Genomic DNA, 25,249 nt, shown 5'->3' with positions numbered 1-25,249 from the left:
ATTTGGGGTTTGTGATGGCAGGATGTGGGGTTCTTTGGAAGTAGCCTCCTGTCCTATCCAGAGTAAGCCCTAGGAATCAGTCCCCCGCTCTGCTTCACCCCTAAACTCCCAAATGCTTTTCTAACAGTGCCCTTTGATATGGAGTGTTCACGGCGTGCTGGGCGGCCCTGCGCTGGTGGCCTCCATGTGTGCCCCAGGCCCAGTAGCCTGCCTCCGCGGGGTGATTGCACCAGCCAGGGAGGCACTGGGGCTCCCCAGGGAGGCAGCCCTGAGACCCGTTTTGACAAACAAAACGCTTGAGCCCGCCTCGCCAGGGCAGCCACCAGCCCAGGGAGCCTACGTCCCTGCCCGCTCACCCTGTTTATTCCCCTCTAGACTCCAGTGGCTGCACTCGCTGAGCCCCTGAGGGAGGTTTCCAAGGCTAAGAAGACCCCTCCGGGAAATCTCTTCCAACACCTGGGGAGCCAGAATTACTAGAGCAGGCGCGAGGCTCTTCAAAAACAGTGCCTCTCCCTGGTGGCTCTCCTGGCCAACGGCATCCCATGCCCTCCTTTGCCCAGCCAGGCCCATCTGCGGCCTCTGGCTTCGGCCCTCCCCCGCTCCTCCCTGGCTCTCTACTGTCCTCCCTCCTCTCTCGCCCAATCTGCCTATACTTCTGACCTCCCCCATGCCTGGGAATCGGCCCAGCGTTAGGCTGCCAGATGTCCACAGGTTCAGGGGACCCAGCCCAGCCCCAGAACCACTCTTCCAGAAGTGGCGCAGCCCAGAAACAGATTCAAAGTCGTGTCTGAACATTCATCCAGTAGCTGTTTGCACTGTGTTTTTTCACCCCTAGAAGTCACTGAGGTGACTGACAAAGAGAGAAGCCAAGACAAATGCAGGTTTGGACAGAGGTCGTCCCTGGGATGAATAGGACACCAGGCTCTAGGCTGTGACTCATCTCTTTCCCTCTCTCTAGCATCCTTACCTGTCTGCTTACCTGGCCGAGTCCTGAAGACCAACCAGCAGGGGTGGGGAGTAGGACCCTCTTTGTAAATGGTTCACACCATGAAAAGTAATATTAGTATCAGGGCAGGATCTCAGGAAGCCAATTTCTAGCCCCAAAGGGTGGTGTTTGACTGTCTCAAAGGGTGCTTAGGCTGGGAGGTACAGGGCTGTTTGCCTTGCCATAAATTCGAACCCCAGACAAACAACCAAGTGGCTTGGCCTCATGAACACTTTCTTAACGAGGAGTCTGAAACTTCGTAACTCCTGTCCTCAATTTCTCTAACCTGTGCATCACAGAGAGACACAGACAGTAGTTCTCAAACTTGAGCGTGTAGGAGGGCTTGTTAAAACACAGATGTCTGGACCTCACTCCCAATGCTTCCGCCTCAGTGGGTCTTGGATAGTGCCTGGGATTCTGCATTTCTAACAAGCTCCCAGGCAATTCCAATGCTACTGTTCCACAGACCACAATTTGAACAGCAGGCCCTTATACTCCAGACCTACTAAATTGGACTCTCCATTTTAATAAGATCCCCAGGCAATTCTTGCACACCTTAACATTTGAGACTCACTGCTCTAAAGCAGTCCTTAACCCTGACTGCACGTTCAGATCACAGAGAGAGCTTTGAAAACATGCCCACAAGAAGTCCCCATCCCATCAATTAAATCAGAAGCTTGGGGCGGGGGGGGGGGGGGGGGGGGGGCGGGGGGAGGGGAGAATCAGGCAATGGTGTTGTTTTAAAAGCTTCCCAGGTGACTCAAATACACCTCCTGGGCTGAGAACCAATGCTCTAAACTCTGAGCTGAAGAGTTTACAGCCATGGACTGGTTCAGAAGTCAGAGTATAAAAATGATGCTTTCCAATTGTATGAGATTTTACATTTTCCAGAATGCTCTCACAACATTACCTTGTGTGGCTCTCACAACAGCTCTATAAAGTAGAAAGGGCATACATAGTTATACCAATTTTAGAGATCAAGAAATTGAGGCTCGGAGCCACAGAGCTGGTGGCTGTTACCTCTTACTCCAATTTCCCTTGCCTGTTCAGGTCTTAGAAACTCCGGATGTACACACAAGTCTCAGTGAGAAACAAGTCGGCCTCTTTCCAGCATGGGGCAGAGCAACCTTTGGTCAAGGCTTTCCAGTGTCTGTGATCAGCTTAATTGTAAAACAGTTTTGTCTCACTTTATATTTGGGGAAATTGAGGTTAGGCATCCGACTTCAGCTCAGGTCATGATGTCGCAGTTTGGGAGTTCAAGCCCCACGTCGGGCTCTGTGCTGACAGCTCAGAGCCTGGAGCCTGCTTCAGATTCTGTGTCTCCCTCTCTCTCTGCCCTTCCTCTGCTCATGCTCGGTCTCTCTCTCTCTCTCACTCTCAGATATAAACATTAAAAATAAATAAATAAATAAATAAATAAATAAATAAATAAATAAATTTGGGGAAATTGAGGCACGGTGGTGAAGAATGGTAGCAAGAGTACAATAAGGAAAGAGGCAGGGTCCCTGACTCCCACCCAGCCCCTTCCTAACATTCACAGGAAGTGGTTTGATAGGAAGGTGAGGAGTAGCAGTTGCTATGGTAACCACATTCTTGTCAATGCCCATCCACATGAGATTTTTGAGATTTTTGTGGTGGCCGGTCACCCCATGCCCTGATAAGAGGGTCATAGAAAAAGCAATGCATTTGTCTAGTGCTAGAGTCCTCCCTGGAAGGATGTTGGCCAGCCAGACAGACAGTAGCTGCCGCCTGGGTGATGGACGGAGGCGGCTCTGAGGGAGATCAAGTAGCAAAGGCCTTTCCCCCACAAAAATGGAGGATGCTCCTTCCAGGCCCACAGCCCCTGCCTCCCTATCCCATCTCTGCTCTTCTCCCTCCACCTTCAGCTGGTAGATCCTGGCCATTCTTGTTTGGCTGCCTCACCCCACTAGACCATTAAATGCTCCCTGGGAACGAGCCCACATCTAGAATTATCTACAGCTCCCTGAGCACCGGGCACAAAGTTGAACTGTTGTTTACTTCAGACAATATATGTTTGTTGAATTGAAGCACCTTTTGTCCCTTTGCTGGGGGCACAGAGAGGAAGCGGTGGTGGGATATTCAGCAGGGTGAGAGGGGCTTGCCAGCCTCTGGGACAGTCCTGCTGCCCACGCCGTGCAAGGTGGATCCAGGGAGGGGACTGGTTTCTACCGTGGCACTATCCTGGCTCCTCTCCGTGTCTGATTTTACGCCTCCCTTTGTCCTCCCTGCCCAGTAGCTGGGGCTTCTCAGAGAGGCCTTCCCTGCCCACCCTATCAAGCAGCCCTGGCAGGTCCATCTCTGTTCTGTTGCCTCATCATTCCTTCTCCTTGCTGTCCATCTGCCCCTCCCTTATCCCCACCCAGTTAGAACATAAGCCCCATCACGGCACACCTTGTCTACCTCACTTTTACATCCCTGGTGCCTAGCATACAGCAGGCACAAAGTGGATGCTCAATAAATGTTGAGTGAATGAATGAGTGAATGAATAAAACCTAGATCAGGAATTAGGATACTCCAATTCTGGTCCTGCCTTGCTGTGTGTTCCTGAACAGATTGCTTACCTTCTCTGTGCCTCAAATTTCTTTGTCACAAGAAGAGGATTCTGTTCTGCCCTGTTGTGATCCTGTGTGTCTGAAAGGATTGTGACAGCTTGGAAGACTGGAGCTAGATCTTGTACATCGTCATACCCCCACATGGTAACCTACACAGGGCCTTACACATAGTGAGGCTTCAAACGATCTGCTGCAGCAAAGAGAGAAGCAGATGTGCTTTGAGCGATTAAAAGTGTTGTATCTGTGAGGAGTAACTGATATTCACAAGTGTCCGTGCTCTCCTGCTGGGCTAGGCGCTGGCTGATTGTCTGGTTCTTAAGGTTGTTAAACCACCTTAAAACTTTTCTAGAACAAGAATAAACACAAATACATGTATGCTTTGTAAATTTCAGAGACACCCCAAGGAAAAGGCGGGTCACACAGGTCTGCACCTTGATGCTTTTCTTCTTCCCGTTCAGATTGCTCAGTGGGACATGGCTCAGTGCTGGCCTCACGTGCTTCGGCCTCCCTCTGCACCCCAAACTTTACTAGCCAAAGCAAGCAGCCCAAAGCCAAGGTGTTCCCCAGCCTGGGCAGCCAGCAGAAACACCGCCATGGTGGTAACGACCACTGGCATCTCGGAGGCTCATTGTGGGCCAACACATTATCTGTGTTATTATTCCGTGGGTCTTCACTGCCAACCGTGTGAGGAAGGCACCCTCATTAGCCCCGTTTTATAGGTGAGGAAACTGAGGTTCGGAGAGGCGACACCCCAGAGTGAACCGGTGAGTGGTAGAGCCAGGAAGATAACTGGGTGTGGGTGCCTCCACGAGAAGTGCGAATGACCGCCCCCACCCCCGCCCCACCCCTCCACGGCAGGTTCGGGAGCCAGCGGAGAAATGACAGTGCGTTGCTGCCACCATGCAAAGCAGGAGCAATGGTGGTGAGGGGTGCTGTTCAGAGCTCAGTGGCAGCTGCTCCTTCAAATCCATTCTCCTGCATCTGGGGCTGACCCCTTCAAGTCCGCGTCCACCTCCTCCTAATACACTCACAAAACAGACTCACACTCCCTCCTTCATGCGTCTGTCCCACCCCGCCTTGAGGCCCACCTCTGGGGCCTCTGCCGGTTTGAACCCCAATACGTGCTCACAGTGCCGGCTCTGAGCCCCACTCCAACCCAGCCCCAGGCTTCTGGAAGCTGTGCCTGGGCCCAGAATTCATCTCAGCTTTCCGCCTCAGAAATGGGGGAATAGCCAGACCACTGCAAGGAGTACCGAGGAAGAGAAAAATTGCTTGTTCCTTCAACTCAGAGTTCTCATCAACTAGACTGCCTTCTTGCCCAGAAAGCCCTTGGACCTTCCCTCATTCCCCCTCTCCAGCTGGCCTCACAAGCCATTAGACACGCACACTCATGAGATTCCAACTCTCCCAAGAACGATGACCACTGTATGCTCTGTGAAAAAAGGAAATTCAGGTCTTCCTTCCCCACACCCTAATTACAATCACATCTCCCCACCCCAGACAAAAGTACATCATTTATCTCCCCCCTGTTCTCTGCATGCAATGTGTATTGTGGCGTCTTCTCCACTAGAGGGCTCCTCTCTGGTTATTTACTGGGAATGGAAATTCTCAGGGGATGGGGGGAGGAGGGAAGTTAAGGGGGAGAAAGACCCTCCCCACACATACCCCATCCCCAAAGGCCAGGATAAATACTCCCTTTTTAATTTTCTTTGTGCCGTTCGTAATTCCAATGCCCTTGAAGAAAAGCTACCAGTTGACTATTCTCTGTAAGAACCGTGCTCAATTGTTTTAGATCAGATTTGAAACCTGACTTTAGGCCAGTGGTTTCCAAACATGACTGCACATGGAAATCACCTGGGAAGCTTTTTTCAGAAAAAATCATGATGCTTAGTTCATACCCCAAACCAATGACATCAGCATGTCTGAGGGTAGGAGCCAGATGTCCATGTATTTTTTTTAAAATCCCAGGAGAGTCCAGTTTGCAGGAGTGTGGGGAGCACTGCCCTAGACCTGTCTGATTTCCCAGCCGCAAATGCCTCCTCTCAATCACAGCAGAGACTAATGACCATGGCCATGGACTCAGCTAACCCGGTCTCTGGGCTATCTGGATTCAAGACTTGAGAGCCTAAAGGGTCTCTCGCCTGTCCTGATCTTAAAAGTCAGGCCCTGACCTTGGGGCCCGGTCCTGATAATTGCAGTTTTCACCCAGATTCTTATACACAGGTTCTAGTAATTGAACTCAAACAACAGCAGCATTTACCGTCCACTCAACGGGTTGGATGATGGGCTTTACATACAAAATCCCATTTAATTGTAATTACTCATTTTGCACATGAGGCAGGTGAAATGCCTTTCCACAGTCCTGCAGGTAATAAGTGCAGAACAGGGCTTTACTCTGTGCTCACAGACCTCATGGCCTCCACTCATTGCCTTGCAGTGGGTTGTCTCCCCTACACGTAATCCCGGTGACCAAGGTGCCCCCAGCCCAAAGGACAGATGTCCTGCCTTTCTCCTCCCACTTTTCCTCTCTGTGTTAGTTTCCTGAAGCTGCTGTAACAAAGTACCACAAACTGGGTGGCTTAAAACAACAGAATTTTTTTTCCCCTTACAGTTCCAGAGGCTGGAAGTCCAAAATTAAGGTGTTGGCAGGATGGCTTCCTTCCAGAGGCTCTAAGGGACAGTCCTTCCGTGTCTGTCTCCTAGCTCTTGGTGGTCACCAGCAATCCATGGCATTCCTTAGCCTGGAGATACATCACTCCAGTCTTTGTCTCTGTCTTTACGTAGCCTTCTTCCCTGTGTGTCTCTTTGTGTCTTCACATGGCCTCCTATAAGGACACCAGTCATTGGATTAGGGCCTACCCTAATCTAGTATGACCTCATCTTAATTGGACATGGTTTTGGGGGGAGGGGAGAACACTTTTTTTTTTTAATGTTTATTTACTTTTGAGAGAGAGAGAGAGAGAGAGACGCAGGGGAGGGGCAGAGAGAGAGGGAGACACAGAATCTGAAGCAGGCTCCATGCTCTCAGAGCCTGACATGGGGCTCGAACTCACAAACCATGAGATCATGACCTGAGCTCAAGTCAGATGCTTAACTGACTGACCCACCCAGGCGCCCCAGGGAGAACAGTTTTTTTTTGAGGGGGGTGGTACAAGTGAGCAAGGAGCGGAGAAAGAGAGGCTCGAGAGAGAATCCCACAAGGTACAGACAGAGACAGAGACAGAGGGAGAAAGAGAAGCAAGGCTCACCTAAAGTGGGACTTGTGTTTTACCTGAAGTGGGGCTCATGCTCACCCGATGCAGGGCTCCAGCTCACCCAAAGCAGGACTTGAATTCACAAACTGTGAGATCATGACCTGAGCCGAGGTCAGATGCTTAACTGAGCCCCCCAGGCACCCAGTGTGGAAACATTCTTCGACTCAGTACATCCTCCTACTCCAGAGCCCCAAATTCTGCCTCGGACCTCACTCACCCTTGTGACCAGGGCCTACCACCTGCTGACAAACCCAGATGCTGATACCTTTTGTCCCCTGTTGGATTCTAGCTCCTGCTGCTTGCCCAGCCAGTTACGGACAGTTCCCAGCTCTGCTCACTTCTACCGGCTTGGCCCAGATGCTGGTCCCTCCCAGTGTTCTCCGACTACTGAATGTACACCCCCAAAGATACACAGCTATTAATCTTGCAGCTGTATCAGTTGCAAACACCCTGAGGGCAGGACCCACATCCCTAACACTACACAGTCCAAGGCTAACCCAGACACCTGCTTGTTGACCAGTGAGGAGAAGTTCTCCACGAAGCCCCTCACTTCCCCATCACCCCCACGCCCATCAGTCTCACTATTTAGCTCTGAGGTCAATTGCTTTGTTCTTTGCTTTCTTCACAGGAAATGGGTATATTGAAGGTAAAGAGCTAGAAAACTTTTTCCAAGAGCTGGAGAAGGCAAGAAAAGGCTCTGGAATGGTAAGACCAGTACTCTGTCCCATTGTTTGATTTTTCTATCATCTAGCCCATGGCTTTGAGCATTGTCTGTCCCAAGTTCTGTATCTCTTAAGCCGGCCTGACATCTCTGGTTTTGACCTTCCAAGTTTTTCTTTTATTTGTAAGGATTTTTTTTTTTTTAACTGGAATCATCCCTTGAAAAAAGAGCCTTGCTTCAATATCTTTGGGTGTCTGGGATTGAGGGGTGTTCATGAATGGATACTAGGGGTTAATGAATCCCCTCAAAAAACTGCAAAGCTTTGTGTCTGTGTATGCGTATATAAAAACTTCATTTTCCCCTAAGGAATAGTCCAGAGTCTAAGATTCTCAGAGGGATCGTGACTCAAGATTGGATGCCTCGGGGGTTTCGAGTGTCTTTATTCTAGACCAGAGTTTCTCAGCCTCAGTACTATTGACAGGGCTGGGTAATTCTTTATTGGGAGGGTGGGGTTGTCCTGTGCATTGTAGGGTATTTAGAAGTATCACTGTCTCTCCCTGTGAGGTGCCACTAGCATCGCCTCCAAGTTGTGACAATCAAAATTGCCTTCAGACATTATCAAATGTCCCTGCGGGGGACACAGAATAATCCCCACTAGAGAACCACTGTTCTAGACCAGTCTAGAATCCTCAGCAAGGATCTAGGGGCAAACAGAGGATTGCTCCAAACCAGTATCTGAACCAGATAGTACTGACCAGCCTCATTCATGGAGGTGCCAGACTGCCTTTCTCAGCCTGCCTGAAGCAACTCCAAATCATGTCCCCACCCCTTAGTGGCAGGGTCATTATTTCCCACAGTACCAAGCTGGCCCTATTAAATTCACTAAGGCCTTTGGAGGACTGTCTGAAATACTGAAAAGATAAGGTAGTTGGAACTAGTCTGTTGTGGTTCCCACGTCTAGTTCTCAAATATACATAATCAGATCCATTCCCTACCCCAGGTCCCACTGGTCCTTTGGCGGTCTCTCTGCTTTCCCCTGCTGTGTGTCTGTTGGCCAATCCGTTGCTTATTAGCAAGTCTTCACGGCACAGTTTGGGAGATGAGTCACAAACCCAGCAAAGAGCTCCTGGTCCAGAATTCAACAGAGTGCCCAGTGAGGAGGAGGTCCAGGCGATGGGCTTAGGCGATGGAGGTGATTCATGGGTTTGTTTATCAACTGTTCTCCCATCACCCCTCATTACTAGGATAATGAAGCCTGGAGGACAGAAAATACAGGCTTCAAAACAGATTCTGGGATCATGGGGTAGGAGGAGGAATGTGTTTTTATGAAGTGCTTCTGGTCTGAAATCTTAGTCATTCCCTTCCTCAGAAGCCATCAGGGGTGATTCTCAAGTCTGTCAACAACAGTCTCAACTGACACCACCCAGGACTGGTATTCAGAGCAGCTGTCCTATGCTAGAAGGAATACTGGCCTTAGAAGCCAGAGCCACAAGTTCCAATTCTAGCTACACCAGCTGGTGACCTCGGGAGAAGTCACTTCACCTCAGCCTCCATGTGTGTGTAAAATGGACGGGCCTCTCACCTCACTGAGGCTGTTGTTAAAGCTAAATCAGATGACCACATCTGTGATAAGAGCCTCGGATCATTCTGTGCACACTTGTAAGTGTAAAGCAATACATATTGTTGAATAAATAGTGATAAATTGAAGCCAGTTCCAAAGGTAGAAAGCAATTGAAGGGATACAGAAAAGACTCTAAAGTAAAGAATTAGTAGGATTCTCCTGGGCCCAGTTCAAGGAAGCACACAGAGCACCCAGAGTCGTCATAGAGGCCGAGAGGCATCAGCTGCCCAAGCAGATTCACCATTGGTTAGGGATGATGAAGAGCTCATTGATGCATATAATTAAATCTGCAGCACCCAAACCAGGGTAAGATTTGAGAATTTCGGAGAGCCTTAGATTTAAGATAGGCAACAATGGGCTAAAGAAGCTTTTGAAGTTCTGTGTCTTTGTAATGGTCACAATAATCTAATGGATGATTTAAATTACCTTGGCTTTCTGAAGAATTTCTCCTTACATTCCTCCTGGGATGCAGTCCGAGTAAAAAATATGGTGAATTGCTGTTAGATCTGAAAGAAGAAAATGCACAATTCACCTTTCTCGGTGCAGTGCTTAGTACCTACTGGGGGGCACTGGAATAATTTGGGTTATATTACAAGCTGCCTTGGTAAAATGTTGGGGCCTTAGTTCTCACATCTGAGTGATGGCAATGAGTCCTCACCCTTCTGATAGAGCTGTGGTTTAATCCCATCTCAAAGGCAGAGGGAGGGGCATGCTTAATTACACAAATTACATGATACAGGGGCATATGTCCTGTCCCTCTTTGAACATCATGTGACTGAGCCTCGAAGAAGAGACTACTTAGATTTGGAGGGACCTTGGCAAGGAGAAGAGTGCAGCCCTGACCACTCAGGGCGTTGGCCCAGCCTGGTTCTGTGCCTGCATAGTTGGGGCGCAAAATGATTTGCAATGGTGCTGCACCCAGCAGGTGAGAGATCCACGGTTCGCATGGGGCCTGGCAGCACAATCAGCCCCATTTGTTTTTCTCCAGATGTCAAAGAGTGACAACTTTGGGGAGAAGATGAAGGAGTTCATGCAGAAATATGACAAGAACTCGGATGGGAAAATCGAAATGGCAGAGGTGAGTCCTATTGTCCAGGCTAAGAGCTGGGGCCGGGGGGGGGGGGGGGGGGAGCGTCCTGTGCCGTGGGCAAGCATCCTTTCTACACTTCCCAGTGAGGTGGTGGGCTAGGAGCCCCCACCCCACCTCCGACACTTAGGCTGACCAAAGAGAACAGGTGGGACTTTTTCTGTGTCTCACAAGGAAAGAAGCAACAAACACTGGTTTAAGACAGGGATGGAGACCTTAAATGCTCTCAGTGTCCCCACAGCTATTGCAAATGTGTGATGAGCCCAGCTTAAGAGAGAAAGGAGGGAGACGACTGGAGAACAAGAGAGTTCATGTCCCACCTAAAGGCATCCAAAGGCAAAATTTTTAATCAATTAATTATTGCAACACATAATTTACATATATAGCAGGTATAATTTATATATTTATATATACATACATACATTTATACATGCACAGATATAAACATATTGTTAAAATATAAACTGAGGCCTATTAAAAATTTAAAGAATGGGGTACCTGGATGGCTCAATCGGTTAAGCATACGACTTTGGCTCAGGTCAAAAATCTCATGGTTTGTGGGTTCGAGCCCTGCGTTGGGTTCTGTGCTGACAGCTCAGAGCCTGGAGCCAGCTTCGGATTCTATGTCTCCCTCCCTCTGCCCCTCCCCTGCTCACACTCTGTCTCTCTCTTGAAAATAAACATTAATTTTTTTTTAATTTAAAAAAAGAGTTTATTTGAGCAAAAATTGATTCGAATGAGGCAGCACCAAACCAGAAGTGGCTAGGAACACTCCACCAACAGTAGCTCGGGGAAAGACTTCTATAGAGAAGAAGTGGGAGCAGGGCAAGGAAGTTATTTGATTGACTATAGCTTAAATGGTTATTTGGGAAAGCCTAGTTGGCTGTTTTGGCTGCTTGTTTCACCTTTGGATTGCTCACAAAGGCCACTGAGGTATTAAGGCCACTGCGTTTAATGGCTTCCTTGTTTAATGAAATAACTTATGTATACACACACGTACGTTCATACATACATATATACATACTTACACATACAAATATGCATGTGTGTGCGTGCCTAACCGAATAGCTCTGGCAGTTAGTTGGTGACCTGTGTTCTAGAGGTCAAGAATAATGATGGCAGCACATGAACCTGGGCATAGCTCCTCCCAGGGTGGACTGGTTGGGAAGCTGCCTTAGGTCAGTGCCCAGGAAGTAGAGACTGAGACAGAGATTCAAGCCGATGGGACTTACTAAGAGACAACTCCCAAAAGAAGGGAAGAGTGCAGCAGGAGAGGGCAGAGGAAGGAGCTTAGGAAGGATGTGGTCTCAGCTGGATCCTGGTCGTGGCCTGATCTCACAGGGAGCTCTGCAGTGTAGATTGTGCCACACAGTTGGTCTCACCTTGAGGCGAAGCATGGGGTGGCCCTTTGTACTCCCATTTCAGTCAGTCATTGGTACAGGCAGCTCCCTCCCCCTTTGGGGGGGGGCGGGGGGGGAGGGTGACTGGGGCAATGGCAGTTTGGTGGAGGGCAGCTCTCCTGCATGGGACAGCTATGAGCCACTACAGTCATCCTTCACATCATGAGGGATGGCCCACCAGCCTAAGCTAAAGGGGATCTAGAAAACGCACCAAGGGCACAGATTCCTAAAGCTGCAAGTCTCAAAATATCTGGACTCAAATGGGCTTCAGCCAGGGGTCACCAGACTTTTTTCTGTAAAGAGCCAGATTATGGTTAATGTTTTAGGGTTTGTGGGCCATACATTGTTACAATTCTTTCAATTCAGCCACTGTGGCACAAAAGCAGCCATAGACAATATGTAAATACGTGGGCGTGGCCATGTTCCAGTATATGTTCATTTATAGAAAATAGGCACTGGGCCAGACTTGGTTCATGGATCATTGTTTACTGACTCCTGGTTTAAACTATGAGAGGGTCCTAATGAGAAAAGCCATGGGAAAGGTTGGCTCCGGATGAAGGAGTCCAGGTCCCCAGCCCTGCTTCTCTGCAGTTCTTTTTTTTTTTTAAAAAACAACTAGCCTGTCAAACAGGTTTTGCTTTTTTTTTTTTTTTTTTTTTTTTTTTAGTTTATTTGAGAGAGACAGAGACAGAGACAGAGAAAGTGAGGTAGTGGCAGAGAGAAGGAGAGACAGAATCCCAAGCAGGCTCCACACCCTCAGCACAGAGCCTGATGCAGGGCTTGAACTCACGAACCGTGAGATCATGACCTGAGACGAGATCGCGTTGGGTGCTTAACCAACTGTGCCACCCAGATTCCCCATTGCCTCTCTTGGTTCTGTTCTCTGCCCCCAAAGCAGCTTCATCCTCAGGCTGGTAAACAGGATGGCTGCAGCAGTTCCAGGCAGCACATCCACACACAACCACAAAGGATCCACCTCATTTGGCCCCTCACAGGTACAAGGAAACCTTTCCCAGAAGTACCCTTAGCACACCTCCCCTCACACTTCACTGGGCAGAGCGAGATCACATGCCTACCCATAAGCCAATCATTGACAAGAGAAACAAGAGCACATGTAGCTGACCCAGCCCAATCAGAATGTGCCCGTGACCAGGGGAAGCCCAGAGCGAAGTAAGTGGGGGACTGGGGGATGGCCAGCAGTGTGTGCTGAACAAAGGTATCTGCATTTTCTAAAAATCAGATTTGCTGAGGTAAACTTACATACAATAAACTGCATCGATTTGAAGTGTACCGTTCCGTGAGTTGAGGCAGTTGTGTACAACCATGTAATTACCACCCACGATCAACATACAGCATTTCTATCACTGTCAAAATGTTCCTCCACCTGGTGCGGGCCATCCTATCCTAGGCAACCGCTAAGCTAGGATTAGGTTGCATTTTTTAGAATTTTATATAGATGGAATGAATGCTCTACTAAGTATTCTCTTGAGACTGGATACTTGCCTTTTAAAGTGGCACCAGTTTCCTGTCCCTCCAGCTGCTCATACTCCTAAGAATCGGGGTGACCCAGATGCACTTCTCAGAACATCCTTCTTCCCTTTTGAAGGACGAATCTCAGAAAGCAAGCAAATTGCAGCTCCCACCCTGCCTTGCCACTGGCCATTTAACCATCCTCCCCACAGGAAAGGCTACTCGCCCACTCTCCTGGCAGGACCCTCCGTAATGTCTCTGTTGCTCTCTGGCCCCCACAGCTGGCGCAGATCCTGCCGACGGAGGAGAACTTCCTTCTGTGCTTCAGGCAGCACGTGGGCTCCAGCACCGAGTTTATGGAGGTGAGGCCGAGGCGCTGCCTTTTCCCTGCACACTCCTCTGCCTTTCTCCCATGTTCAGAGCCAGGCCCACCCAGATGCCAGGGAATGGTCCCTTGGGAGATGGTAAAGCCCTCCGAGCCCTACTCACCAAGTGGGGTCCGTGGACCAGCGGCATCAGCATCACCATCCCCTGGGTGCTTGTGAGCAATGCGGAGTCCCCGGCCCACTGAATCAGAAACTACATTTTAACAAAATCCCCAAATGATATGTGCACGTCAAAGTGTGGAGAGTATGGTGAGGATTAAGTGTGGTCAAGTACCTTTGGGAAATGCCATGTACACACTTATCTCCCCTTTGGGAATTGGTCATAGACATTTGCATCTTATGGTCTCTGAGAAATCCTGCAGTGAAGAGGCCTGTTTCACATTATTTGGCTCCAAGATCTCACATGATTTGTTCTCAGTAACATTAGTGTCCCTTGAAGTCAGGGTTCTAAAGAGCATGCGTGGGGAGCATGGATTTATGTGCCATCCTGAAGATGGAAAAACCCAGGGAGAATTCCAGCTTGTGGTATCTTCCAGTCCTGATTTTTAACTGTAGTCTGCGCTTCACTGCCCCCCCCCCCTTTAAAATAGATCTTGGCAACAGAAATTCTTTGAAATCTTCATGTGAAATAGAACATCCTTACTCACGTGTCTTTTGAGTAATATTCAAACGATAGATTGAACCATGTGAAATTGTTGCTATTTGACCATTTTTGATTTACAAAAATTCCAAATTCCATATGGCTCAACTAGATATATTACTAATCCTGATACCTGGAAAACTACCAATTATTTCTTGGTATTTTTCTGGGACTCTGCACCCTAGCCATTCAATGTATGTGTCCCTCACAGTGAAACTCAACCCATACCCCACACACACTGCCTGCTATGATAATGACTGGCCTTCAGCTTGACTCGAGTTGCCATTCCTCGTGTTAAATCCCTTTCCAGACACCGGTAATCCCCTCTCCGTGACTTCCTGCCCAGAACCCCACATGGCATTGAGTTCCCCTCATGGATAAAGAGTTGGTTGGAAATAACCGATTCTAAGGGCAGAAAAGTCATTTTTTAAGTGGCACCTTGCCTAAGCATCAGATACGGATTTCACTGTATGGTGCTTTAAAGAATTTTCTCCAGTTTTTTTTTTTTTTTTTTTCAAGATGGCAAGATTCCATAGCTAATAATTGAATCTGGATTTTGTTCTTAGTCCATTCTCTTGCCTATGGGGGTGGGGGTGAGGAGTCTGCATATACTTGTAAGAATGCTGCTTTTGTGGGTGTCGATTTTGCTGTGTAGGAAAGGGAGAGTTATGCCTGATGGCTCCTTCACTGATAGGAAGGCAGCCAAAGACTGGCTTCTATTCTACCTCTGATCTGGAAAATGGGGATGGCGATAGCTTGCTTAAATGCTTAAAGAGAAGCAAAAAATATCTTTCTCTGTCTCTGTCTCTGTGTGTCAAAATCATTAGTGGCTTCTCTCTGTGTAGCTGACATAATTCCATATTCTTATCTGTCTTCATCCTTTAATCCACAGTATAACTGCTGAGCCAACACCCCCACCAAGTTTCCTGAGACCCCACCATCCCACAGTACCACCCCCCTGGGTTGTTCATTTGCTCCATTTTTATCAGCTGGAAACATGAATTGGTCCCTCTGCCGCTCTGAAAGCCTTGTGCTGTCAGATAGCTCTGTCCCACTGCTAAGCACAACATTGTAATTTCTAATTTTAGTGATGCCTCAGGATTTCTTTGAGATTTCACAAAGCCCAGGTCTCTTGAACTCTTTTCCTTGAATGGGAAGAGAATGGCCCACTCACTGATGGACGAGCACAAAGTACTGGTGGGGAGAGAAGTGAGCCGCGAGCATGGGGGTGGAGAGCGTGGGGGTAGGGGAGGATCCAGGGAGGGAGGGAGGTCAGACCCAGTGGGAGGATCTCTCCAAAAAAAAAGCGAAAAGCAAAGTGATGCTTTGCTCTGAGTGAGGACTAGGGTCCCTTCAGGTTACCCTCCTTTTAGGAAACTTAGGGGGTGTCTGCCTTTTTTCCCAGTCAAGACTCGGATGAACTAAATTCTAATGTACTAAGTATATGCAGGTGGATGGTGAAGTCATACTTGTAAACCTGCACATATTTCTTAGTACTTTCTCAAAGGCAGGCTTTCTGGGCATCAGAAAGAATATTTTGATGGAACCAGAGCATTTTTCCCCCCAGAGAAAAGACACTCCACAGTCAGATACCAGCTATCCAAGTTGTCTCTGATATAAGGCTGCCCTTTTGTTGGGATTTGCTTGTGTCTCATAACTTTTTAGAAAATCAGGATAAAAAGAAAACTATCAGATATCCTGATCCACAACTATACCAGGAGAATTACACAGCCTTGTTTGCTGGTATGGAAGAAAGATCCTAGGATATCCATAAACTCACACTCCTGGCAATAAAAGGGAGAGATGGCATGGGAAAGGGAAGGGAGGCAGGAGATCCAAATTTGGCAAAATAATTTGTGCTTGCTGACTCTCATAAAACCAAGTGTCACTGGTGTCCAGTGTGCAGTCTGGAGCTGAGGGAGAAGAGAGGAAAAGCCAAGGCAAGAACACTGGAAAGAAAATAAAAGAAATATGATCAGGCACCAACATAGATCAAAGATTTGGGGAAACGGGGTTCTCTGGATTGAGCAGGGAGAGGGGTGGTTTCCTTAAAAACAGAAAAAGGAATGTTTTTTTATCACACAGATGGGGAGTGGCCTTGGGATACTCCAAACAAGCGGACTGTACTACAGTTCTGCTCTCATGCAGACATGGCTGCCATGTGCACCATGATGGGGGTACAGTGAGGTCCCCCACCCAGAGAATGAGAAGATTTGAGAGCAGTGAAAGGACACGCTATATACCCACAGCAAAAATTGGATCCATCAGATGTTAGTGCTAGAAGTTGCTTGGTTAGCACCTTAGAAAACCATTCAAAAAAACAAAACAAAACATAACCCTAGTTACAAAATGATCCAAAAAGAGACCCAGGCTTTAGCCAGATAGAGTAGGGAGACCTTGTCCGAGCAGGTTTTTTTTTTTCCTTCTCTATGTGACCTTGGCCAAGACACTTTCTCCCATTTCTTCTGTGACTTGAAAGGGACTGGGCTAGCCCATCTCCATGCCCCCATCCCACTGTAATATTCTTGAACATCAAGACCCAGCCCAGTCCATTAAAGGAAATTGGAAGGAGGCTTATAGATACTGACAGGTCTTTGCAACTGGGTTGGCATTCCCATTGCAGGCTTGGCGGAAGTATGACACAGACAGAAGTGGCTACATTGAAGCCAACGAGCTCAAGGTAGGATGGGCCTGGGGGAGGGCATGGAAGGCATGGAGAAAGGGACTGAGGCCACAGTTGGTGGTAGGTGTAAGGAACCTGGGGAGGGAGGAGACGTTGGGTGAGGAACATGGGTTCGTGTTCTGCCTAGGAACACTTAAGCCTGGCTCTGAATTGGTGAACATGTTCAGGACAGCCATGTGAAATCAGTAACATGGAGCTGCAGGGCCACGGAGTTCAACCCGACTGCGCTCCTTTGCACGTCAGTGCCCAGGACAGGCACCTCCAAGGCAATCCTATCAGATTGGCGTTCTGACTTCTACATATACCCCTACATTCCTCTGGAACTAGTGATCCCCAGGCACTGCTTAGCCCTGTGTCCTGGGCCCTCTGAGAAGCCTATCTTATGGGGTGAAGTTGCATCCAGGAGCTACCTCCAGGCCTTCATGGTCATTCCACAAGCATTAGGGATTAGGGGATTATGAAGGATGGAAACCATACAAATGGTAGACCTCAGAAAACAACGTTGACTAACTGAACAAGTAATGAGGGAAGAACTACTGAATGAGTCAGGAGCTCTGAAGAGACCTTTTGTATTCTAGGGATTTCTGTCTGACCTGCTGAAGAAGGCAAACCGGCCATATGACGAGCCCAAGCTCCAAGAATATACCCAAACCATAGTAAGTGGGCAGAAGTGTCCCTTACCCCTCCAGGGGCATAGGACTGGGGCCCCAAGCCAGTGGGATTCTGGGTTTTCAGGCTGAGTCTTCAGGCCCAGGTGAAGGGACTCCAGTGGCAACTGGCAAAAGGGATGCTAGTTCATGGCCCCACACACCCTCTCTCTGAGATCCTCACTGGGCTAGTGGGAGACTGGGAGCATCTGTTTCCATGACAACCTCCACAGCTCCAGGAGAGGATGGGCTTGGGGAGGGTGGGCCTTTGGTGCTGGCTGGCTTGTTTCTGTGGCCCTCGCCCCGAGAAGGGGAGAGAGGAGCAGTGATCAATTTAGACCGTGCTGGTCCCTGACCTCCAGGTGACCTCAGAAGAGGCAGGAGGCCACCCCACCCATCCTCCTTCCTCTCCAGTAGAAGGGGATGGCAGGTCAAGGTCCCACATGAGAGGTCAAAGCAAATAACCCAGGCACCTCTGTCTGTCCTAAACAGCTACGGATGTTTGACCTGAACGGGGATGGCAAATTGGGCCTCTCGGAGATGTCCCGGTAAGTGCCTGACCTCACCCCCACGATCACTTTTACCAGGACCTGTGCAGACCATTCCTGTGCCACCTGCCCTGGCTCTAAGACCAATCAGCAGGGAGAGTGACAGTTCAGGGGTCCTGAAGCTCAAGACCAAGCTAGATAGAGTGTCAGTACCTCAGTGTGTCTGCCTCCCTCTTTTTAGAACTTGCCACTAATTCCTAAGTGCTCACAGATGGTTCCAGAAGTACAGGCACTGCTTCTGCATCCCCCCCACGTGCAAGTTGTTCTTGCCTCTGCCCTGTCTCCTAAGCTCTGCTCTAACACTTTCTTTCCAGACTGTTGCCTGTACAGGAAAACTTCCTGCTTAAATTTCAGGTAAAAGAACCACTCTGCTTTTCTTCACTTCCTCCCTTCCCTCATCCCTGTGTGCTTCACTCTGCCACCCTCCTGTCCACCCTCCACACACATGTGCATGCACATATATACATGCGCACTCAGACACATGCACTTGCTCACTCGTGCACACATACACACGTGTGCATGCACACATACAGGTGCACAGTGAGACGTACTTACTCATGCACACATACGCACATACGTGTGCACACACAGACACATGTGCTCGCTTACTCATGCACATACATGCACACATACACGTGCACACAGACACATGCACTCACTTGTACACACATGCACACATACACATATACATGCAGACACATGCTCACTCACTTGTGCACAAGTGCACACGCATGTGTGTGCATGCACACATACATGTGCACACGTGTGCACACCCACATATACGTGCAAACACACACATGCGCTCATTCACTCATGCACACATGCACGCACACACATACATACACATGCACAGACACACGAGCTCGCTCACTTGTGCATACATGCACATGTGCATATGCAAACATACACATGCAAATGCAGACACGTGCTCACTCACTTGTGCACATGCACACACATGCACACATACACGTGCACACACAAATGCACTCACTGATGCACATGCACACACACGCGTGCACAGACACATGCCCTCAGTAGCACGCACACACTCTCCAGGGCTTTTGCTTCTCTCTTTAATACATTGGACCTTACAGGGCATGAAACTGACCTCTGAGGAGTTCAATGCGATCTTCACATTTTACGACAAGGTAAGAGGGAGGACAGCATGCGATGGAAAAGCAGGGGGCCCCATCCGCAGGGGAGCACCTGGCCAAATGGCTCAACCCTGTCCTTCGGAATCAGGAGGCGCTCAGTACTGCGCCCTTGGTGCCAGGTCATAATTGTGCACTGGAGCCGATTGTTTTGCTAAGAAGTTGGGAGTGAGAAGGCCTCCTGACCACGCACGAGCCCTTCCTTTACTGCCCCCACCCGTGTGACTCCTGTAGTCCCCCTCATAACCGAAGGGTGGGGGATAAACTTCAAATAGCCCCTGTATTCATCCTGACATCGCATGGAGTTAGCTAAATGCTTCTTGAACCTCATTTATATTTTTAATGTAAATGAAAAACACCAGAATGCAAATTTGCCCCAAAATGTCCTGTTCCTGCCTTGACTGGTAAAGTCAGCAGTTAGGTGTCATCCTGGCACCGCACAGTGTGAACACCTTCTGCACAGAGTAAAGGGAAGGTTAGACTCTGCAGGCTCCCGGGAAGAGTTGGGGGAATGGGGAGGCAAGGTCAGGGGTGGCGGGGCCTGAGTTCTAGAGCTCTGTGCTGCCTCTCCTCTGCTCCCCATCACCAGGACGGGAGTGGCTACATTGATGAGAATGAGCTGGATGCCCTGCTGAAGGACCTGTATGAGAAAAACAAGAAGGTAAACAACGGAGTCTGGAGGCCTAGGAAGGTGGTTCTGGGGCAGGAGAGAGGCTTCTCAGGGAGGGTGGAAAAGGAATGTGGGGTGCATTTTGCTCTTCTGATCACCCATAACTAAGCAATGGCAGTTTTGGGGTTGTTGTTTTGTTTTTCTGGTTGGATGATTGGCTGGTTGGTTTATGTTTTTTTTTAATGTAGTAAAATAGACTTAACACAAAGTTTACCATCATAACCATTCAACAGTATTAAATAATCCACACTGTTGGGCAACCATCACTACCACCATGCCCAGGGCTCTCTGCATCTTTTTTAAAAGTTTTTTTTAATGTTTATTTTTGACAGAGAGAGAGAGACAGAGCATGAGCGGGGGAGGGGCAGAGAGAGGGGAGACCCAGAATCCGAAGCAGGGTCCAGGCTCTGAGCTGTCAGCACAGAGCCTGACGTGGGGCTCAAACTCAAGAGTTGTGAGATCATGACCTGAGCTGAAGTTGGACACTTAACCGACTGAGCTACCCAGGCACCCCCCAGAGCTCTCGGCATCTTGGAAAACTGAAACTCCATCCTCATTAAACAACTGCTGTCTGCTCCTCCCTCCCCTCCCAGTCCCTGCTCCCCACTGCCCGCTGGCACCCACCATTCCACTTTGTCTCGAATTTTACTTCTCTTGGTGCCTTCTAGAAATGGACTCATGCAGTATTTGTCTATGATCGGCTTACCTCACTTAGCATAATGTCCTCCAGGTTCATCCATGTTGTAGCATGTGTTGGAATGTCCTTCCTTTTTAAGGCTGAGTAATACTCCATTGCGTGTCTATACCATCTTTTTTTCTGCTCACCCGTCAACAGCCACTTGGGTTGTTTCCACCTGTTGGCAGTTTTGAATGATGCTATGATGGGGCACTGGCAGCCTGACTAGCACAGCTCATGGAGTGTCAGCCAAATTGCCATCAGAAAAGTCTTTTTGCACAAGGAGAGATTTGAGATAGAAGGGTCCAGTGGGAGGTGAAGATATTCCAAATCAATTAACTGCAGAGTCTGGGGCTGAGCAAGAGGCTCATAGGAGCCACAGAAGCATTTGTTGCTCAGAGAAAAGGTGGAGAACTATTACTTTGCTTCCAGGGACAGACCTCATGTGGCCCTCCACGGGCTCATCCAGGTGCCTGGGGAGCAGGGAGGGGGCGGGGCGGCAGGTGGACCAGGATCCAGCAGCTCTTTTTGTAGCCATTTTCCTTCACCTCCAGGAAAATGCCTTTCTCTGAGCAAATAGTTTTGCGGTTTTCTTTAATTAGATGAACACTCTATAATTTCTTGTGGTGTCTAACTGCCTCTGCTGCCAGGCAAGAACTAAATTTACTGCTCGATTTCAGGGGGAAAAAAATTCATCGCAGCCTCTGAGTCTGTCTCCCCTTCCAATTGCTTTCTGACTTCTTCATCTTTGTCCTGAATATCATTCTTCATTCCTTTCACCCTATATTTATTTTGTTTTTGTTATCTTCAAGTGCTTTTTGAAAGAGGCAGAAAATAAATTATAAACAAATACTACTTAGGAAGAAGGACATATTCACCAGGTGTTTGAACTCGGCAGACTTTTTCCTGGCATCAAATTCTAGAAGAAAATTATTTATGCACCCTTATGTGTCCAAGGAATGTTGGGCATCCTAATGGGAAATATCTTTAACTGTAATTGTATTAATGAGGCATAATTATTCTCCATATGGCCCTGCTGGACACCTGAGGGTGATCAGCCCTGAGGCCAAGCATTACATCTTGAAAGTGACCTAAGTAGGCTCTTTCTTAATTACCACAAAATACAGCTCAGATGGCTGCACAGCCTCACTTGAGGTGGGGAAACAAAAACAGAGTCAGGGGTTGGGTTTAGGAAGCACCCCTGAAGGTTAGAGAACAAAGATATTAATACAGTTGTTTACCTGGGAGCCTGCTACCTGTACAAAGCTCAAGATGTGGCCCCCGGGGCTGGACAGGATGAGTCCATAGAGCCCCAGGACCGTAAACAGCAGCACCTGAGCTGGGAAGGGAGAGGCCATTCTTGTGAACCCACCTAGCAGACCCACATTCCCTTTTGATGGTGCAGGACTGAGATACGGTTTCTGAGCAGATGCGTGTTTGATGTTCCTGAGGAACAGGCTGGTGAGACCCAACCTCAGTATTTCTCACCACTCCTGAGACAACTGCAGCTCGCGAAAGCCGTCCTCGGCTCCAAGCAGAACTTCTAGACCTGAAAACCGTGCAGCCCCGTCCCTTCACGCTGCTAAGATTCTTGATGCCACATTGAATCGGCGGTGGGGCAGGGGGAGGGGAGGAGGGGTCTCAAGCTCCAGGTTGATATATGGGGTTCCTTCCTTGGCTCCTAATTTGAATGGTAGATAGTATTATGAACTAGGTAATATTTCCACGGACTTCACAACTTGAGGGAAGACGCTTCCCAAAGCTAGAGACGCTCGCAAAGGGCCCTTGGGGTGGGTAGTGGCACAAAACCAAGAACCGGTCAAATAAGGGGATGTCCTGAAAACCAAATGACAAAAGACTGACCTTCGAGCACCAAAAAAAGAGGTGACTGAGGACAGGTGAGCTAGGTAAATATTAGATAGACCTTGGAACCCAGGAGACTGAGGATATTTATGGCTGTAGAGTTGGTCCAGCCCTTTAGCAAATACCTTAGTCTTTATACTCAGGTTTCTCATTAGTTGAATAGGGATAAAAAGAAAAGAAAGAAAATCTGCCAACATTTTCAAGATTAAAAAAAGATGGGGGGGGGGGGGGAGTAGGAGGGAAGGTGTGTCTAAGCCAGGGAGAGAGGAAAAGAATAAGATAGTATAAGCCATGGATGACCTTGCTATGTTTCAGACCTAATGGTTATTTGTGTTCAAATCAATTACTGTAAAGTAGGTATTCAACACAAGGCATATCAGGTATTAATGTTCTGTTTAATGTTGGCCTCTATTTTACCTGAGACAATGGACATATGTCCGTGGGTCACCTGTCTTAGTGGGCCCTGAAGGTCACAGAAGCCAGTGAACAAGAAGTAGGAGGTGAGCTTTGCTGCTGGAGGAGGCAGGAGTTAGAATTCCTTGTTTAAATGGGTGAGGTTTAGGAAAGGATGGTCCATGGGGCCTGCAGACAAGACCAGAGCACTTTCCCAGCATTCTCTTCCTCACATGCAAGGACCCAGACGGAGGGACTGGAGGCCTAGTGAAGTAAAGGACCGGATACAAACTATGCAGAGATAATGGCTGCCATCACAATAGCTACCGATTTGGGGGCGCATGCTCTATGTCAGGTGCCCTGCTATGTGTTCAGGCCCATTCCCTCCGCTAACCATCCTAACACCTCAATGAGGCAGACACTGTGGTTCGTGTACCCATCTTACAGATGAGGCAGCTGAGCTGAGAGAAAGGTTCAATACTCTCCCCAAAGCAATGCAGCAAGTGAGAGTTGAACCAGAGCTTTCTGACTCCAAAGCCCATGCTTTGCTGAAGAGAAAGGCTGTGGCCCAAGTGTTTGCGAATGAGTAGGTGAGACGTTCTGGTGGGGCCGTCCAGTGAGGGTCTCTAACTCATTCCTTCTGTCTCCTAGGAAATGAATATCCAACAGCTCACCAACTACAGAAAGAGCGTCATGTCCTTGGCTGAGGCGGGGAAGCTCTACCGCAAGGACCTGGAGATTGTCCTCTGCAGCGAGCCCCCCATGTAAAGGGGGGCCAGGGGCTGCTTCTCCACCGCCCCCAAACCCTGCCCCGGCTGCCCTGCCACTTCTACCCGGACCCAGAGATCCTGAGCGCCCCTCCTCCGCCCCTGCAACCTGCACACACCAGCCCGCAGAGCAGAAAAGGAGAGACGGAGGGAGGGTTGCTGACGGGCCTTCCGATGCCCCCTCCACCCTCCCCCTGACCTGACCCGGCAAACTGCTCAGCCTGCAGTAGGGCACCAACCGCATGGGAGGTGGGCGGGGCATGGGCGGAGCTTCCCTGCCCCTCTCCGCTGCGATGCATGAGCTCCTCCGCTGTACGATTTAGGCTTCTGTGTCCCACGGAGTGGACCCTTCCCTCCCGCTCTGCTCCCCTCCTTCCCATGCCACCACCCACCCAAACTCCCAAGCTCCATCCACCACCTTGCTAATAGCATAGCTGTCTTCTCGAAGTCCCTGTTCGTGGAGGGTGCCGGCCCTTTGTCCTCTTGACTCAGCGTGCTCCTTTTCTCTGTGGATTCCTTGTCTCCTTGTTTACCAAAGAAGAGTTTACAGACAATAAAGGGAAGCGTTCTGTGTGGAAGCTCACCCAGTTCTGGGCAAGTGGTTGACTTCTGTCTACAGTTAGCAGCGCCTACTGACCCAAGAGGGAGCCAGTGCAGGGCAGAGCCTGGAGATGGATCCCACAGATTGGATCCACATTCCTTCTAGTAGGGGCACCAACTGGGTGTGGCAACAGTGGGACCAGGTAGCCCCCCACCCCCAGCAGGGGTACCTCCAACCAGGAGTTCTGGACCCCCCCACATTTAGCCACTCCTCCTCAAAGTGTAATTTACCCCACAACTCATCTGATGCCTCACATGGATCTACAGGGCTAAGATCCTAAAATAGAGAATTTTTTCAAATGCTGTCATTCACTGTCTACAGGATGCATTTGGACATTACTTCATTTAATGCCGCAGCAATCCTATGGGATGGATCCCATTTTCAGAAGTAGAACCTGGAGCTGAGACATTAACTTTTTCAGGGTGATACAACTCCCACGTTGTATACCAACGTGGCTAGGCACTTGGTCACCAACTTGACTGAGGCAGTATACCACCGAGGTGGGGGCAGGGAGGGCTATACGGGGATCATAAAGAAGCCTCATTTCTTTCGCAGCCACACCCTCCCCTGAGGGAGCCCATCCTGTTCCCCACCTGCATGATACAGCCCAGGAGGTCACCTGACCTCCGTCCACCTGCCCTCAGCTGACTGGGCCAGTTAGTGTCTCCTGGGACCCGAGGTGGACATCCAGGGCCATCAGAGTGTGTGGCATTGAAGCTAGGTGATGATACAGCTTTGGAGGCAAGAGGTGGCAATCCCAAACCAAGCCCGAACTAATGCTGGAGTAGAACCCAGCGACTAGGACAGGGAGTCGGCCAGAGAGCAGTGGAGAACACGTGCAGAGAAAAACACAGGAAAGAAGGAATAGAATACAAAACAGAAACAAAGAGAGTGCAGGGCAGGTGGGCCAGCTAGCAGCTCCCATGAGGCCCTGCTACACTTGTGGATTCCGATTTCCCTGCCCTCCCTAGGCATCAGACAAAGGCACTTCCTGCCCACCAGGTGCATCCCCAGAGGATGCAGTCTCACAGCTGCTCCACCCGCCTGCGCTTTCCCTCCAAGCATCCCAGGCAAGAGGGGGAGGAGCAGCTGTCATGGCTTGGGACCCGAGCTTGCAGCTCTTAGATGGGGTTTGGTGGAGTCCCCTCTCCCAGGCCCGCTTTCTGCTCTGCC

At 49.2% G+C, this 25,249-nt stretch overlaps 1 protein-coding gene across 1 annotated transcript in view; it reads left to right on the top strand.

Moving 5' to 3' along the window:
- Positions 1-24,058, top strand: part of CALB2 (calbindin 2) — a 28,908-nt gene extending 4,850 nt beyond the window's left edge. Inside the window, exons 2-11 of the mRNA XM_060650197.2 lie at positions 7,441-7,517; positions 10,083-10,172; positions 13,333-13,413; positions 16,701-16,757; positions 17,339-17,416; positions 17,900-17,955; positions 18,270-18,309; positions 19,050-19,103; positions 19,696-19,767; positions 23,360-24,058. Coding sequence (XP_060506180.1) covers positions 7,441-7,517; positions 10,083-10,172; positions 13,333-13,413; positions 16,701-16,757; positions 17,339-17,416; positions 17,900-17,955; positions 18,270-18,309; positions 19,050-19,103; positions 19,696-19,767; positions 23,360-23,476 — 722 coding nt within the window. The 3' untranslated portion in view covers positions 23,477-24,058. The remainder of the gene's footprint in view (positions 1-7,440; positions 7,518-10,082; positions 10,173-13,332; positions 13,414-16,700; positions 16,758-17,338; positions 17,417-17,899; positions 17,956-18,269; positions 18,310-19,049; positions 19,104-19,695; positions 19,768-23,359) is intronic.
- Positions 24,059-25,249: the final 1,191 nt, after the last annotated feature.

This window comes from Panthera onca, chromosome E2 (assembly GCF_046562875.1).
Source record: "Panthera onca isolate mPanOnc1 chromosome E2, mPanOnc1 haplotype 2, whole genome shotgun sequence".
NCBI classification, from domain to species: domain Eukaryota; kingdom Metazoa; phylum Chordata; class Mammalia; order Carnivora; family Felidae; genus Panthera; species Panthera onca.
Note: the sequence above shows the minus strand (reverse complement) of the source record. Positions and strands in the feature narration are given on the sequence as shown.